General features: G+C 41.6%; 1 protein-coding gene across 1 annotated transcript; it reads left to right on the top strand.

Annotated features, from left to right (window-relative positions):
* Positions 1-655: 655 nt before the first annotated feature.
* Positions 656-16105, top strand: LOC109969347 (nuclear receptor ROR-beta-like). The gene is made up of 10 exons (XM_020616168.1): positions 656-1145; positions 7698-7783; positions 7876-8017; positions 8714-9235; positions 10221-10342; positions 12738-12870; positions 13403-13510; positions 14730-14840; positions 15347-15459; positions 15551-16105. Exons 1-10 carry the CDS (start codon positions 1139-1141, stop codon positions 15710-15712), a joined length of 1506 nt encoding a protein of 501 aa, XP_020471824.1. The 5' UTR covers positions 656-1138; the 3' UTR covers positions 15713-16105.
* The last annotated feature ends 1785 nt before the right edge of the window (positions 16106-17890 follow it).

Below are 17890 nucleotides of genomic sequence, written 5' to 3'. Positions count from 1 at the left end.
CTAAACTGAGAGACCAATACACAGTTTTGAATGGAAAGGGTGTGAGGGACAGGTTTTAATTGATTAATCTGCTGATTACTGATCATGTCAGAAGATAGCTGAAATTGCAGGTGGGAATTTAAAAAAAAGTCAATTAAATGTCATGTTTTGTATGTTAAAAAGTCAAGAACCAAAAGCTATTTAATTTACTACCATTAAACCAAGATTAATGATATTGTGGTTGCTTTTGCTCAACACAAACGATCATTGATTAAACAGCAATCACTTCTAAATTGTGCTGCTGTTTCTTACTGTAACATTTTTGTAAGGCAATCACTTTATTAAAGCTTAATTTTTCACATAAGCCAAATGTTTATATGGAGTCAAACAAGTCAACATTGCTGAGGCAAATGCAATAAATACTTCGTGAATAAGACGTCACCTTACTCGTAAACAAAGAATGCGTGAAGTAGCTTCTTGCTGTTTGTTTTTAACTTCAGAAACACCTAATTAGACAAGAATCTGTATGACACTGATTTCTAGACCACACTCCGCCACTGTTACTGTAATTGTTGTAAATTATATGAAGTCATGCAGGGAAGTGGAAGAAACATCCATTCATGTCTGTTTTAAAGCAGAACTGATTATGGGTTTAATTAACAATCAATCATTTGTCCAGCCACCTTAAACTCGCTACCGACTGCGCGCCCCCGCGACTGCTGCGAAAGGAGCTGTGAGCAGTGAGATCATGCGAGAGACCATGCTTGGAGAAAGTAGGTTAGCAGGGTAGACTGAGAGGAAAGCGGGCGGAGAGGGGGTCCGAACACCGCTCGTCCACCGTGGGACTATTCTGTCAAAAAGAAAAGAAAAGTTGAGCCACATTTATTCGACACTGCGCCGAGACGGTGACGATGCAACCCAAAACCACCTTCTTCGCTCAGTTGTTTCGCTCAGAATTGACGGAGCGATAAAGGAGAGGAGTTTCGGAGAGTTTCTCCCCTCGTTTTTGGCCGAGAGCTTTCTACAGCCAGGACGAAGTTAATATTTACAGAGCCAGTTTACTCTGGCTCCAGCGCTTTATTCCCTCCTATCCTGTCACCTACGGAAACCACATGTAGTCGAGTTTTCATCGTCCTGTCTAGAAAAGGAAAACATCGAAATGAGAGGTAAGTTGATTTTTTTTAAATGTCATAATACATTTGTGCATGTTTTATCTGCGCTTGGTGAAGATCACGGTGTGGTTTTGGACGAGCCACATGTGTGCGCACAAGGAGTCGAATGCGCTTGTTTTGCTCCCAGTGCGCATTAATCCCTCATGACTGGATTACAGCTGCGCACAGCCCTGGGCTGCGCGCTCCGCGATGAACTTCAACATGCATAAAGAACTGGATGCATGGCGGCTGATCACGAGGATTAATCCAAATCTGCTTTTATTATCAAGTCTATTCACAGTGAAATCAATTGTTCACACGCGTAATTGTGTTTTATAACTCATTGCAATTCATCTGTTTTTGAAGACACATGAGTCATATGTCACCTGGCCACCTGGGAGGCCTTCAATACATTTCGTCAGGGGATCCATGTTAGAGTTATGCAATAAGGAGGAGGGGGGGGTTGGAGGAGGAGGCTGTTAACCAAAACTAGAATTATGTAATCTAGATGTTATTCCACCATATCAGGATCAGGTGAATATAATGCTTTATCACCCATTTGCTTAAACCGGTCACAGTCCAGCTCTTCTTCCGCACACTTTTCTGTCAATAAAGACTTTCTAGCTCTTACCGAGTCCTGGTCTGCATTTTGGGTCCTAGCCAAGTGAGCATCACAACAAAACCAATATTAATGTAACCATGTTCTAGTATCTATTAGTAAATAATGATCCAATGTTGTTCTAGATGTTATGTATCAACATAAAAATAAGTAGAGAATATATATATCCTTGCAAACTTTTTTTTTTTTTTACTTGTCGGCTGCCAGTGAATGACTTTACAAGATGAATCTGAGCAGTGCTGCTGTGTTTGTGATGTTATGATGTGATGGCTCTGTTAGTGTTCAGAGGACCTGGCTGTTCTACTGACCCAGTTATATCATCCAACATTATAAAGCATTCACAGCAGAGGGAGGTGAAGCAGCTGTGGGAAGCACCGTGCACGGTTACTGACTGGCAGTGACAGTCAGCCTAGGAAGTGTGGCTCATAGGGTGAACTTCACACTGGTAGCAGATGACCTACTGGTTAATACGGTGTTTAAATTATTATTACTTATTAAAATTGGCCTCAAACATAATGTAGGCAAAATGTAAATATATTGGTTTATAGTTTGGAAGGATGTTTTCACCTGTCACATACAGTTGCTGCTGTAAACTCTGTAACCTGTGTCATGTTTATTTTGCTCTGACCAAGGCCAGCATTACAATCGCTTGTGCATGAGTTTAGGTGCAATGGGGAGTTTTGTTTTATTGCTGGGGAGGAATGAAAATCATTTTGGCACTAAAAAAGGGGAGGGAGGAAGGAGCGAAGAGGGGCTTTGGAGGGAGGTTCCCTTTCTGGCAGGATATCCAAATGTAAACAAACCACAGCCCCTTTCTTAGCTCCCCACACTGAAAACGTTCTGACATTTCCTCACTGGAGAAGCATGTCAGCATTTTTGTCCCTGTTTGAATATACATACACGGTTGTAGTCACAATAATTTTAGTCCAAAGTGTTGAGTCATTCGAATAGCTTCTGCACACTGACAGACTAAGAATCCTGTTGTGATGTCTTTCTTTTCCTGGTTTGGCACTTGTATTAATATTTATTATGTAAAAAAACAATAAAAGATCACGAGGCCCATGTCACACACTCACTAGCGCTAGAAAAGGCCAGTTCTTAGCTCTGTTCTAATCCCCTCTCTGAGCCTGACCTCGGTCTCCATTGGTATTAGCATCTTTTAAAATAGAGCCAGTTGATTTGAATACACCAGTAGCTGGACAGCCAGATAATAAATAAACAAACAAACAAACAAACAAACAAATAAATATGCATTTAGTCTCAACACCATTAAATAAAGGCTGTGAAAACAAACAAGGTTTTGTTTTGTTTCTGAGACTATACAGACTATACATCTGCCTTTCTCATCCCTAGAAACAAAACGTGTTCTGCAGACAGAAAATAATCTGGCAAACATTCCCATATTCCAACATAAGTTCTAAAGACCAAGAGGCCACGAGGACAACCAGAGGGTACTGTTGTGATACAGCTCTGTGCTGAACTGTAAGCCAACACCCAGCTGTGAGGCAATGGCACAAGAAGTGCGTTAGAATTGTTAATATGTATAGAGCTCAGGCGCAAGGCCCCACACCTCCTACTGTGTGCATGTCCTCATGTTGTCAGTCATTTTTATGAGTAAGTCATAAAAATATTAAAAGACACCAGCTTCCACTGAGTCTTGTCAGTCTGCTGCTGCACCTAATACACAAACACACACAACCCTACTTAAAATTATAAAATGGAGAAATACTGCATGTGTATGTGACATTGTGTTACATTTGCAAAGTCATCTTTTTCTTATTGTCTCACTACTGGAACACTGATGTAGTGACTGGAACACACTGGTCAGAAGGCTCCCATTGGTGAATTATTGGCTTCTTCTTCTACATTAGATATCAAGAAGTGAACTGCTGGAAACACGAAGTTGGTGATTTTGCTTCTGCGTGCCCCACCCCTTTTGTAGAGATAACAAGGTTCCACATTTAGTTGGCTGATAAACACACTGGGGCCCGTGTATTTGTAGCCGAACTGTTCAAGTGTTTGTTCCCTGTGTATTTTGTGAAAAGACTTGGGTGTGCCACGCAAAGTAGCTGTCCTACTGTTCAAACACAATCCATTCTCAAACACCATTCACTGTTTGTGTGATTTCACCTTGTTTGGTGCATTAATGCAAGCATTTTGTGGCGTACTCTGTCAGTAGGTGATGAATGTAAAGTGCTGCCTCAGCCTTCATACATCATGTTCGTAAAGTACTGATGTTCTTGGAATGCTAGCTCTCTCTAGAGAATTACAGGTCAAATGCCTCAGATGCAGGCCAACAGTGATGTTCAGGGTCAAAGGCATATGGTGCTTTAACATTAGCATGTTGTCAAATCTGTCAAGCAAGCTTCTTTTTATTGTTTTTTTTAAATCTCATAACAGTGGTGGTTATAACAATTATTCAATGCACAGAAATTGAATTAAAAACAATTTTGATAATTGTTAAAGTCACTTTTCAGGCAAAAATCCAAAGTATATTCTGGTTCCATCTTTGCAAATGGTGGTTTTCTTAGTCCTGCATGATAGCAAACATTTTGGTTTTAGACAGTTGTCCAAAGTAATCTGATCTGAATGAAATGTTTGTTTTGTTAGAGCAAGTAGTTAATCAATGAATCGACTAAAGTATTATGGTAGTGTTTTGCCTCCACTGGTTCAGTAACACATCCCAGGCATCTGTGCTGAGAGAAGCGTCAGAGAAGAGGTGTGAGAATGTATGTGTGGTGGGTGGCTGGGTATTCAGCACAGGACGAGAATAGAACAGGTTGAGGCAGATGCTCAATGTCAAAGACTGGGGAGAGGGTGGGGACTGAATATCTGACATTCAAGTTCATAGTTTGTCTGGATTGAGTGGACTATAGCCAGATACGTTCTACTTCATATAGGTTTTGCCCTGTAAGAGCTGTTGCTGTTGGGTTTATCTCCTCATGCATGCGCAATCGTGAAGAGACTTCTTTTGCACCCTGTGCCCAACAAGTGGCCTGACTCCACTCAGGTCCACTCTGACTGCATGACCTGAGCTCTGTTCCCTCTTTTTCTTCAGTACTTTATGTGCAGTCTAAAGAGAGACCAACCAAAATGAGCACCGACCACCAGTGTCACCATCTGCCCAGGCTGCAATACGGGCTTCATTATGCCCAGTGATCTTCACCCCCACTGTGAAGCCTTCCTCAGCCCCAAACATGCCGAGCTGGCCATCTCCCCTTGGGCCACCTGCCCTTTCTGTGCTTGCCTGCCTGAGGTGGAGAAGCAGCACCATGTGGCTGTGTTTGCTGCCAGCGGACAGGGGATTTTCCGATGGATGACTCCCTGGAGTTCCTCAACGTAACTGACAAGGAAAGGCACAGATCCTCTGGCTATAGGTTCCTTCCATTGCTGGCTCTCCCGTTGACCTGCTGGTTGAAGTGAAGGCCAGTGGAGAGGAGGCGCCCCCGGTGCACTAGCAGGCATCGATTGCCGGCTAACCTCCAGCCTTCAGGGCTCTGCTCCGTGACCTTCCAGACATCATCAGGAAGGTGGTGGATCGCAAAGGGATTCTCCTCCCACCAGAAGCGCCAGCCCCTCCTCCATCTGACAGGGTGGGTGACATCTACCGGACAGAACAGCAGAGCAAGCGTACACCTGCCTGGCCTGAATTGCCTTCCATCTGACCCTATTTCTCAGAGGCAGCAGAGCATCCTGGAAGCCTGAAGGCACCAGTCGCACACTTTGACCCCCTTAGGAGGGTGCAGAGAGTGACAGAGCATGGAGATGGGCCAGTGCAGGGCACAGGGCACGGAATAAGTCTCTTCAGGATTGCGCATGCGTGAGGGATAAACCCAATAGTGACAGCTCTAAGAGGGCTATGCCTATACCCAGAGAAGCTTGGGTTACGATATGTAACCATCGGTATGGGCTGTGAGTCACATTTGTCATCATTAAAACAGCACTGTGTTTAATTATTGCGTAGATGGCACCCCATACACAAATATACTCATGAAATCAGTGAAGATCTGTGTTGCATATTAACTAGGCTGGTTAGTGTAGTTTGCCTAGGCTTGTAATCATTGCCTTGCTTGGTTAATTCTGTTATGTAACATTTTCTATTGCAACAAGCCTGCAGGGAAATGTTTGATAGGAAAGTCTGAGCATTGTTCAGCTCCACCTTAAAAGTGGCCAGCAGAGAGCTTTGATCACGCCTGCCTCCCTCCTCCCTCTCCCCCTGCAGTGGGAAAGTGTGTCAGTAGGACAGAACATCCACATGGGCTGACAGGCTACAGCGTCCCAGTGACAGATGACTCAGCCAGTAGCAAGGAGGCTGCAAATACTGCTCAGCCAGTGGGAAAGGGCGAGTGCGAGGAAGGCGGGATGTCAGTGTTGCTACAGTGAGCCCGCTGAATGAGTGTTGTGAGGAATGCTCACAGACCAGAGTTATATAATCAAGAGATGAGGGAGGGGTGGAGGGGAACCTGAGAGGAAGGGAGGGGGAGGAGGGACATATTTTTCCATTGCATGCCTGCAGCTGCCCTGATCAGTTGGAGTATTTTAGTCAACAGTTTTACAGAAGAGACAGCCAACTCTGTCATTAAAGGAAGAAAAGAAGTGGAAAGTTGTTTTGTTGTTTTTCCAGAACCAGAAGAGTGCAACAGTCTCTCCTCAATCACATAATCCTAAGAGGTTTTCCATACATCGCGCCCACACCAGTGGTACAAAATGAACATCAGTCTAAGACTGCGCAGACAGCAAGGCTGAACAATAACTGTGTTACAATATAGTTGATGGTGGTGTTGTTTCTCGCTCACAAAAGTAGGAGTGTTTGTGCAAGTGTCACGCAGTGCTCTTTCTGTTTGTGTATTCTGTTCCCTCATGGTGGCCACATGCAGCGTGCAGACAAACATGATGGCAAGTTAACTTCTCTTTTACTGTGTGTGTGTGTGTGTATATTGTGAGACAGTTTGTCTACACAGCTATTGCTGTTACTAAAAAAAGATAAAATATGTGATTACACTGATGCTATGTTGTTGTATCACTCACAGGACTTGTTACACAACTCACAGGATTTGACTTGCGCAGTCATTTGTTTCAGTTTATAAACTTCGTTAACAATGTCCGAATAGCAATAATAATAAAATATGATTTATATAGTGCGTTTCAATTAAATGTTTTATCAAACAATACAGCAGTGTTTAGAGGTCTTAAGAATCACAAAAGAGAAAAATGAAAAAATACAAAAAGACACCCCTGGTAATGAGGTCTGTTTTACTCGAGTACTGACCCCAGGATCACACACTGCACTTACATTCAAAGGGAAATGGCATAAAATACAGCTAAGTATCCAAAGCCCTGCAGCTGTATTTTGTATCGGCTAGAGGCAGGAGATGGCCTTCTTCTTGAGCCCAGAACACACAGAGTTGCAGCAGTTTGACTGTGACCAGATAAAAGCATGGGTCTGCTGAAGATAAACATAAAACAGTAAGAAAGGCACAAGACCAGACAAAAGTGAGCTGATTTGATAATTTAATAATGATTCAATACTTTTATTAGTAGCAGTGTTTTCAGGAAGATTCTCATCCCCACATCCAGCAGTTTTAGCACCATGCAGTGCACAGATGTTTGGCTGGAGCTTCTCAAAAATGTTTTCCATAAAGAAGATCTTAGGTAAAACCAGTAGTTCTGCTGGCTCTTATTACAGCGAATGAGGTCTCAGATATATGCCAAATATGGGCTTCTGTGAAAGTATGTCTTATTTTTTAATGAATTTATGATGTTATTTATAGTTGTGTCTGGTTTTGGCATCAGACTCAGTAAAATCTACCGCACTTCTCCGAGGAGTCTCTAATCTTTCAGGCTTTCTGACTCTCTAATCTAAAGTGCTGTATTTTATGTAAATTTGAGACACGTTAGGCAGCAGCTTTCTGACCTGTCTCATCACTGTTTGTTTTTTGGTCCTGCAGCTCAGATTGAGGTCATCCCTTGTAAAATCTGTGGGGACAAGTCCTCAGGAATCCACTATGGAGTCATTACCTGCGAAGGCTGCAAGGTGAGGAGGAAGCATAGAGCCAAAGACTTTAGCCAACCTGTTTAAATTAGGTATGTGTGTGTCATTTACAGTATGTGTTTGTGTGTGTCTAGGGTTTCTTCCGTCGCAGCCAGCAGAACAATGCTATGTACTCTTGTTCCCGCCAGAGGAACTGCCTGATCGACCGAACTAACCGTAACCGCTGCCAGCACTGCCGCCTGCAGAAGTGTTTGGCTTTGGGCATGAGCAGAGACGGTAAACATGCAAAGAATTCACTGTACTCTCTTTTTGTTATTCAGTGGTAAAAAAAAAAAAAATTACCACAGCTCAGTTTAGTGAAACTGAGACGTTCACTTACATAAGGGGGGGTTTAGCAGATGTGTTGTTCCAGTGCAGCCTGGTACCTTTAACAAGGAGAATTTAAAGCTCCTGGTGGTGATGTTCCACATCAGCTGTGGTAGCAAGGCTCTGGTAGCATATGGTTCCTTCTTCTCTAGGCTGCAGACAGAAAACAAACACAGTATGAAGACTTAAGAGGCCATGAAGTGTCACCATCCATCCATTCATCCATTATTCCTGAACAGGACCGCAGGGGGCTGGAGCCTATCCCAGCTGACATTGGGCAACAAAAGGCGGCATACACACTGGACAGGTCGCCAGTTTATAACAGGGCTTGAAGTGTCACCATGTATACCCAGGTATAGGGACTGCAACATACAGTGCTTATAGATAAGGTGGTAGAAGGAAACTATGTGAGCCAGATGTTTCTTACAGTTAGAATGAGGTTACAGATGTGAAATTGTTAGTTTGGCCACAGAAAAATTGCAGCTGCTCTGTAAAAATATAAATGTATAAACGCAGTATTTAATTTATTGTAATTATTCACGGTTATATCACAGTTACCTGTCTGCATGTTTACAACTGTATTAATGTGTAATTTTCTCTCTGCAGCTGTGAAGTTTGGCCGTATGTCCAAAAAGCAGCGAGACAGCCTCTACGCTGAGGTCCAAAAGCACCAGAAGTCTCAGGAGTGTGTGGGCTCTGGAGGCGGGAGCTCTACTGCTCTGTCCTTACCCAGTGATGACGGCATCTATAGCGGTGGCGGGGAGGATGGTGAAGAAGGTCTGAGCCGGTCCTACAGCAGCAGGGGCTCCAGCTCCACCCTCAGCGACCTGGATGACATCGCAGCACTGCCTGACCTGTTCGACCTGCCGCTGACCCCCAAGGAGGCCAGCGAGTACTGCAGCCTGGAGCTGATCGGTGGAGGTGGAGGGGCCAGCACCGGGAACACCTCCAACTTGTCGTCCTCTTCTTCATTTTCCTCGTCCTTATCCAATCAGAACTCCCCGCAGCAGACTATACTGGATGGGGCAGAGAGCAATGGGATCCAGCTCCCGCACACACATTCACTGTTGGGACACACACACGTCCTGCTGGACCATCTGCCTGATGACTGCTCAATAACAGACCTCGGTGAATACTAACAATGATGTATCAGAAATCTTTCTGTTTTATTCACACATTTCCTAAACAGAGTGTCACAGAGCATATTAGAATACCCTAAATTCTTATATAGTGGCCTGGGACCTTGAGCAACTGAGGAGAGAACCAAGGCTTCACTTGATATGGGATATTATGAGAGACAGGTTCTGTATTTATTTGTCATATTGTTCTCATTTCAAACTTAACACCACTTTAAACTGGTGCAGTTTAAAACCGGCTTAGCAGATCAGGAAGTATGAATGTTCTTATTGTGAAACGTTTGCTGGAAGTATTGAATTTCAGTAACACCAGTTTACATTAAGAAAGCAAGGCAAAGTAGTATAGATCATAATAAATAAAGCAATAACTATCTGTATGTATCTCATAAAAAGGTTAGCAAAGAATAAGGATGAAAATGATATGCAGCAGACAGAACAATAGGACAAGGACAAGATTAGATGTGCAGGAATCAAGAAATGGGAAACAGGAACAAGATATACAGCAGTATAAGCTCATCTCCAGAAACAGAGATAGATAAAGAGATAATGGTGTAATGGTATTTATAGAGGCAAAGAAGCAAATGCATTTTTATAGATGGTGCCTCTAAAGACCTTGAGGAAGAATACATTTGTATTTATTTTACAGCTTTATAGTTGCTGGCAACAACAAATTACAGTGAATAGGGCTCTGGGGACTTGTAAAGGAAGCAGTGAGTAAATATTGTGATTGCTGGATATAATAAGTGCAGGAGGTGGAAAAGATCTGAAAAGCTGTTGAAATAAAAAAAGAGCAGATGAACAGAGTGGTGCAGAGCATCTACCTGTTCAAGGTCACACTGTTACGATCTTTGGATATGTAAAGTGTTACAGTATGTAGCACTGTTACACTGTGCTACACTCAAACCCACTAACACCACAAATAATCCAAGTGACACCACATTAAAGTACATGCCTTATGTGCTTATTTTGTTTCACAGAGCACCTCACTCAGAGTGTTGTGAAGTCTCACTTGGAGACGTGTCAGTACAGTGCTGAAGACATGAAGAGATTCACCTGGGTACAATACACACCTGAGGAGACACGTGCTTTCCAGAATAAGGTAAATAGCAAACACCACAGGTGTCAAGTCTTCTGTTGTCACTTATATTTATAGCATTGCACTTAGAAACGTATCAGAAACTCACTGGCTCTGATCAATTTATCAGTACTTAGTTCAATAAGAAACTAACTTGATTAGCTTGTTTTGGTGACTTGGCGAGAAGGCAGATGATAGAATTGTAACTGTAACTTCTACAAAGTAAATAAACCAAAATATTTTTATCTCTTTGGTTAGTGCAGTTATTGAATCTGCCTCAGCTTCTGAATCGGCTGCTTCATAAAACCTAGATAGCAAATTAATTCAGCCAGTTATTGTGGATGACTTTAGCTGTGACTTAATGGTTCTGGGTTTCATGAAAGCAGTGACACATAGGTTACCATGATGGTGTAGTCTGTGGAGCTAGCCTGCTCCAGACCAGGCTAACAGACAGGCTCGATTGATCCTGGTCACTTTATCAGAAACCAGTGTATTTCTATGCCTCCGCACCAGCAATAGTCATGGCCAGAAGCGTTATGTTCTTGGATTGTCAGTTCATACATCCGTACGTCTGTAGATTTTGGTGGTCAAAGGTCAGGGTCTGTGTCCTCACATCTACACCTGTGAATTTGAATGGCTGGGACATACAACTGTGAAGCAGTAATTCTAGCTGTGAGCTACTGTTACTGATTACTGTTCACATTGTTGTTAGAAGTTTGATGAATATATTATTGTAGCTGGTGAGGTGATTAGAAACGGCTGATAAAGTTACAAAGGTGTTTTCAATGAAGTCGGTGATAAAGGTAACAAAGTCCTATATGCATGTGTTTGTTCCTTTTTCAGAAATATATCGGTCATTCTACAAAAATGGTGAAAGTCACTTCCTTTTGCAGACACCAAAAGCCTTTAAGTTGACATGATAATCACATTAATTATATATTGAAGCACTGTGGCAGAGAGACACTTTGCAGGGCCCCCCAGAATGCCCAAGGGAAGAAGCACCTGGCAGGATTTCCCACAGTGCCTCTGGGCGGGCTGTATATAGTTGTGGGTTTGGTGAGGACTGAGTGTGTTAGATGTGTTCTGTTGTTGCTGTGTGTTCCCCAGCTGTGTGTGTAATAAAATAACGGCTTGACAGAGTGCAGAAAAGAAACTGTTCTCCAACTCCTTCAACCCAGCCAACGTTGCAGTATGTTCAGTGAATAAAGCCTGTCCTTGCATTGAGTTTATTTATCTAATATTCAATGTTTATTTTTAGCAGTGTATTTAAAATTCCATGTTCAAGGACTTGTCTTGTCATTTTAATCATAAGCCTACATGGAAGTGGAGCCATATGCTTTTCATTTAAACTTTTTTTTTTTCTTCCATAAATTCACCTGGGCAGCATAGTGAAGCAGTGGTTAGCACTGTTGCCTCACTGAAAGAGCCTTACAGGTTTGAGCCCAGGCCACTTGGGGCCTTTCTGTGCAGACTTAGCATGTTCTTCCTGTGCCTCTGTGGATTCTCTCCTGGTACTCCGGCTTGCTCATGCAGCTTAGGTTGACTCTAAATTGCCCATAGGAGTGTGTGTGGTTGTTTATCTACATGTCAGCCCTGTGATAGACTGGCAGCCTGTCCAGGGTGGACCCTGCCTCTCACCCAATATCAGCTGGGATCGGCTCCAGCCCCCCCTCGACCCTGTTCAGGAATAAGCGGTGTAGATAATGGATGGATGGATGGATAAATTCACCTTTACATTAACACATATATTAAATAGAGCACTGACATGGTAGCCTAGAAAATGTGCTAATTATTATTAATAATATCAAATAAACCCCAAAGTGTGTCAAGTTCTACTTGTTGTGGATTCATCAAGTTAAGAAGTTAGTTAGTGCTATTAGTTGTAGGTATGTAAGAAGGAATACATTTGACCAGATTTGTATCACCCAGATTCCATCATTGTAGAATGATCAGTACTGTAATATACTGTATAGGTATGGCCTATTTTTAGGCATTAACCCTTTCAGTCGGTCCTTTATTCCCCACCACATTTGTTCTTGCTCTTTAATTACAGCAGCCACATTTTCCTTTTTACAGATTGTGCTTGTATTCCTCATAAGCCTCCATGAGTAGCTCTTGCTCAGTGGGTATGAAGTGTGCCGTACATGTCTTCTCAGTAAATCGGCATCAGTGAATGGGTGATCGACTTTGTGGTCTGTTGAAGAAAGCCATGAACGTGCATTCATCCAAATTACTTAAACCTGGCTTCACCAAACCACAACTCCTCAGCCTGGCTTAGCCATTGTAAAATGTGCAAACTAAACCAGGTGTTATCCTGGATTTTTTAAATTCTGCTTTTATGAAACAGCCCTCGGATATGAATTTATGTCTCTGTTGTCAATGGACTCGTAATACATCTCATTTTTGTATCACTTTTCAGTCGGCTGAGTGGATGTGGCAGCAGTGTGCACACCACATCACCAATGTCATCCAGTATGTGGTGGAGTTTGCCAAACGCATTGCTGGCTTCATGGACCTATGCCAGAATGATCAGATTATATTGCTGAAAGCAGGTCAGTGCACCGTCTAAAAATCCAGTCTCAAATACTTAAGTCACAGAGTTACTTCTTCCAGAGTAAACCGAGTTTGAAACTTGCTAACATTAGTTCCTCCCTGTTTTTTTTTTGTTTTGTTTTTTTTTGTCTCCACCCTTCCGCCTTTGTCTTTTTTACCATCTGTTTTATTTGTTTTAATAAAATACTAAAATACTCACACTTGGTCTGAACATTGGGGAGAACTGCATGATTCTGGAAACAAATTTTTTCCAATTATTTTCTCTATCTGCTTAACATAAAATGCATATATTGGATAACATGGTTACTTTCTGTAAATGTAAGTGTTTAGAAATTGGTTCCTGTCAATTTTATATGGTTCAAATATGTCTTATATATGGTGTGCATCCATCTGGGTCAAAATTATTTACCTTTTGCTGTGTGTTTTGTGCATGCTGGAGTATCTTGGGCCTTCTTTTTCTTCTCCTCCCCCTTCTTGTTCTTTGTCCATCTTTCCATCTCTTCATGCCTCTATTTATGGCTACCCTTTCAGGTTGCCTGGAGGTTTTGCTCATACGCATGTGCCGAGCATTCAACGTCAACAACAACACCATTTTCTTCAATGGAAAGTTTGCCTCGGCTCAGGTCTTCAAAGCACTTGGTGAGGACTGACAGTTTACAGATATACTGTAAGCAACTGAAACCTTCATTAACACCAGAGCCATTTTGCAGCTCACAAACACTATTAAATACAATAATCTCTTCTAAGGAAACATTCCCTAAGTTGTCACATTTTTTTAAAAATTGACTTTTGTCCATCACTTTTGTGTCCTGTGACTTCAGGCCAAAATGTCCAAGTATATAGAGCAACTTTAATGTTAAGACCAGTGTGTTTCAGCTTGCAGCCTTTGTCAGGGTCTGTTAAGATCACGTAACAAAGAGTCATTTAAGTAAAGCAGATTTAGAAACAATATTAAAAACAACCAATCACATACAAACACATGCATGTCAGTCAGTAAAGAACATGCACGTAAGTGGGTCGGGTACAGTATATGGTCATGTGGTTATATGCCAGTCACATTCTCAAACTGGTAAAGAGGCAAACGGTGTCTGTTAATTGACACAGGTGACACATAACTTGACAAACATACAGGAAAATACACACTTTAGGTGGAACCACAGCTCGTCTAGTAAGTCTTCAGCACTTTAGATGTGTTTAGTCTCAAACCAATTCACAAAGCATCACAGGCAAAAAACAAATCATAATAAAAACAACCTGGCAAAATTGGAACCACAACATAGTACATGAAACAAAAAAGAAGAGAGCAAAAAATATACATTTAAAATACAATAAAATATAATATAGAGTAAAAAGAGGAAAACAAGGGGGTGCACAATTGGAGCCCATAAGTATAAAAATCTAGCCCCACCATAAAAACTCATTAATAATCCTTGTTATAACTCCTGGAAATAAACACTTAAAATCATAAATCCAAATCACTTTGCTTCTCTTCCTTAAAAGATTAATATTACTACCTCTTACTCTACGCATGATCACCTCTATGCCAGTGAAGAAACATGACAACATGGGGTGTTTTAGCCCATTAAAATGTCTCGCAGCAGGGTTGGCAACATCGCTTCTCTTAATAGCGCTCCTGTGATTCATGATACGCTGAGAGGTCAGACAGGCTGTAATGGCAGTAAGAAAATCTGGTAATGAAGGAATTTTCACAGTAGGCAGAAACACAGTTTTCTCAGTTAAGAAATGTTGGCCATAGTCGATCTTTTCACACATCAATCCTCTCAGGTGTCTCGGCTGCTTGATGTCTTTAAGTTTGTATTTTTGACAATTAATTGAAAGATTTCCTGTGTTTGTGCAGGTTGCGATGACCTGGTCAGTGCAGTGTTTGACCTTGGAAAAGGACTCTGCCGTCTACAGCTGTCCGATGAGGAGATGGCTCTGTTTAGTGCTGCTGTCCTTCTATCCCCCAGTGATTATTCTTCCTTCATTTCTCTTTCTCGCTAAAAGTATTTGTTAACACAAACATGCTCAAGAAGATGTGCACATTAAATAGCAAAATCATAGTGGTCTATTCACTGTTATTCTGTCACAGGTAAAAAAAAAAAAAAAAAGTCACACTGACATTCAAGAACAATTGTAGGATGTTCATTTTCAACACATGCATTCGACAGATCATATATTTTGCTGTAGATGTCTCATACATGCAAGCTTTCAGTTTATTACTGCAAATTATTATGCTACGATTTGGCATTATTAAACTGGTCATTTTTCTTCTTGTGCCTACATAACAACCTTCAACTAAAATTTCTGGAATGACCGTTTTTAGAGTGACAAAGAAAGGTACATGATGTCATCACTTAAATGAGAAGCAGCCTGCCAGTAATGTTATGCATAATCATGATTGTTTTCTGCCATAATCATGCAGCCCTAGTGAGAGCTGTATATTAATGGGCTGTAGTATGTCCTTTCTTGCAGATCGGCCCTGGCTAAAAGAAGGCCAAAAGGTTCAGAAACTCCAAGAGAAGGTCTACCTGGCATTGCAGCACAGCCTACAAAAGAGCGGTGCTTGTGATGAGAAGCTAGACAAGGTGAAGGCGAGCAGTCACAACTTTTCTTAAACATGTACAGTTGTGTGCATACTCATAGACATTTACCTCCATATCTCATCCATCCCCACAGATGGTGTCCAAGCTGCCAGTAATGAAGTCTATCTGTAACCTCCACGTTGATAAACTGGAGTTTTTCCGTTTGGTCCACCCTGAGACCGCCTACAGTTTCCCACCACTGTATCGGGAAGTGTTTTGCAGTGAGATGTCTCTACCAGACTCTACCGACAGCTAGACAGACAGACAGACAAGAACAAGAAAGATGGAGAGTGTATTAAGAGGTAGGGAAGCAGAAGGAGAGGCAGAGAAGGACAGAGATGTTGAAGCTCAACAACCAGCAGTTAAAAGACAATCCTTTAAATACTCCTTCTCCCATGATCTCAAAGTAGTCCTCCATTTTCCCAGCAGGCAAAGCACCTTACACTACAGACCACACATGCTCATGGTCCTCTGCATATTGTAGCATTAATGACAAAGCGGATGAGCATGGAAATGATAACACAGCAGCCCACTTAGCATGTAACAAGCTGTAACACTTGTTTAACATCAGATCTGCTGTTATGAACCAGTGATGAATGTACTTCATGGATATGCACCAGTGCACAAGCCAGAACCCAACAACAGTGAATGTACAACCCTGCCAGTCTAAAACGGGAGTTTTACAGATAGTATTAGAAGTCACATTGATCAAGAGGTCTCACTATAATACAGCTCTCAGTAAATATTTATCTTTATATTAATACATCTCAGTATGGTACACATGCGTATTCATACACACAATAACCTCTTACTGACTTTCACTTAGGGACCAAGTCATTTTCTGTGATTTAAAAAGAACAGTCATGACTTAGGCTGTTGTCCTTCATTAGCTACGAACCAGTTTAACACATATGTAGACTGTGTTTGGTGCTGCCTTTTTGTAGGCTCTTGTAATGCAATGAAAAACCTCAGTCCCTCACACCCTTTTTCCTTGTAAATGCCACTTAGAGACAAGACAAGATGAAATTATCTTTAATTTATACACATTTATAAACAAATATTTTAAATAAGAATGTAAATAGATGACTATATAATAGTCGTAATAGAGATATAATAGAGTATATGGAGAGAGTTAGAATGTGTGCGTTCAGTTCAGAGAGAAAGGGAGAGAAAAGTGGATAGTAAGATGCAGAGCAGGAAAAAAGATGGATATAAGGAAAGCTGATATTTGGACTCAGATTTTTTTCCCCCTTTTGACAGTACTCTCAGGTTCCCGTGGCAACAACCCTATTTTGCAGCAAACCCAGGGTTAGTATTCAAGCAAATGATGGGATGGACATTTGTTGTGGATGAAACACAGCAGGGGCAATGATACCCAAACTCAAGCGAAAAAACATTGCAGTTGTCTTTATAAAGGAGCTCACACTCAGTGCTGTGGCTGCAACCCCACCCTGCCTAAAAAGACAAAAGGACACTAAAGAAAAGGGAAAGCAAGGCAAAAAATGACCATGTATAATAAAAGTGGATGCACAGGGTCTCCCTGCCTGTTTCTAATCAGCAGTCAGACAGGAGTAGATGTAGTATAATGATCTTTCACTCATCATGTTTCAGTCTGGTAAAGGTCAAGATGACAGTGGTCCATAATATGTAACATAAACCCTCCTTGCTGTTGCTGGTTGGAGCAACTGTATTACGTTGTACATTTGCTGTTCCTCTGTACTTCAGTCTCAAATCTCACCATTTGTTCGAATAAGCACTTGTATTTCCTCTTTCTCACTGGACACTAGTCTAAGGCCAGACAGAGCTACCAGCTGCCCCCTGAGTTGGGCTTCAGTGCCAGTAAGACTTATTAATTGTCAGTCAATCTCTTTTATTATTGTTTGCATTTCACTCTATATATGTTATACAAAGTCACCCCTAACCGTTTACATTTTTCATGTACGTAACACACTTTCTGAAGGCTGTAATGGCACTGAGATGATGATGATGGTCATAATGTCTTACTTGGGGTGCTGTGAAGTTCTTGAGCAGAGACCTGCTGTGTGCGACTCAGGGAGCTAGCTGTGATCTCTTGTCCCTTTATTACCAGTGTCTTTTAGCCTTGTGCTCCTCACTCCTTTGCACCTAAGATGAGACCCATAACCATGATCACTGTGGATGTCAGTTCTATTTTTGTGAATGTTACTCACAATGTGTCAAAACCCTTCCCGTCTGTCCTAATATTGTAACGTTAAATTTACAAGACATAGGATTTTAAAAACAATAAATAAATAATTTAGTTAAAAATAAGTTTCATTATTGGGGTTTAATGTTTCTTTGCTGTGCTCTTCATTTATTTGTCAGTCTTTTATCCACTTTTTTCTTTACTTGTCTCCACTTTTGTCTTGTAAAGTCAGTGATCTTTTTTTTTTATTAAGGAAAGATTAGGAGAAGT

The sequence above is a fragment of the Monopterus albus genome, unplaced genomic scaffold, assembly GCF_001952655.1.
Source record: "Monopterus albus unplaced genomic scaffold, M_albus_1.0 scaffold172.1, whole genome shotgun sequence".
Classification (NCBI taxonomy): Eukaryota; Metazoa; Chordata; class Actinopteri; order Synbranchiformes; family Synbranchidae; genus Monopterus; species Monopterus albus.
The sequence above is the reverse complement of the archived record's forward strand: the minus strand, read 5'-3'. Positions and strand labels throughout refer to the sequence as shown.

What these genes read in the sequence shown, in the direction of transcription:
- LOC109969347 (XM_020616168.1), top strand. An exon ending in TTTGGGCATGAGCAGAGACG is followed by an intron (nt 8,018 to 8,713) that starts GTAAACATGCAA and finishes TTCTCTCTGCAG; the next exon opens with CTGTGAAGTTTGGCCGTATG. An exon ending in GATTATATTGCTGAAAGCAG is followed by an intron (nt 12,871 to 13,402) that starts GTCAGTGCACCG and finishes CTACCCTTTCAG; the next exon opens with GTTGCCTGGAGGTTTTGCTC.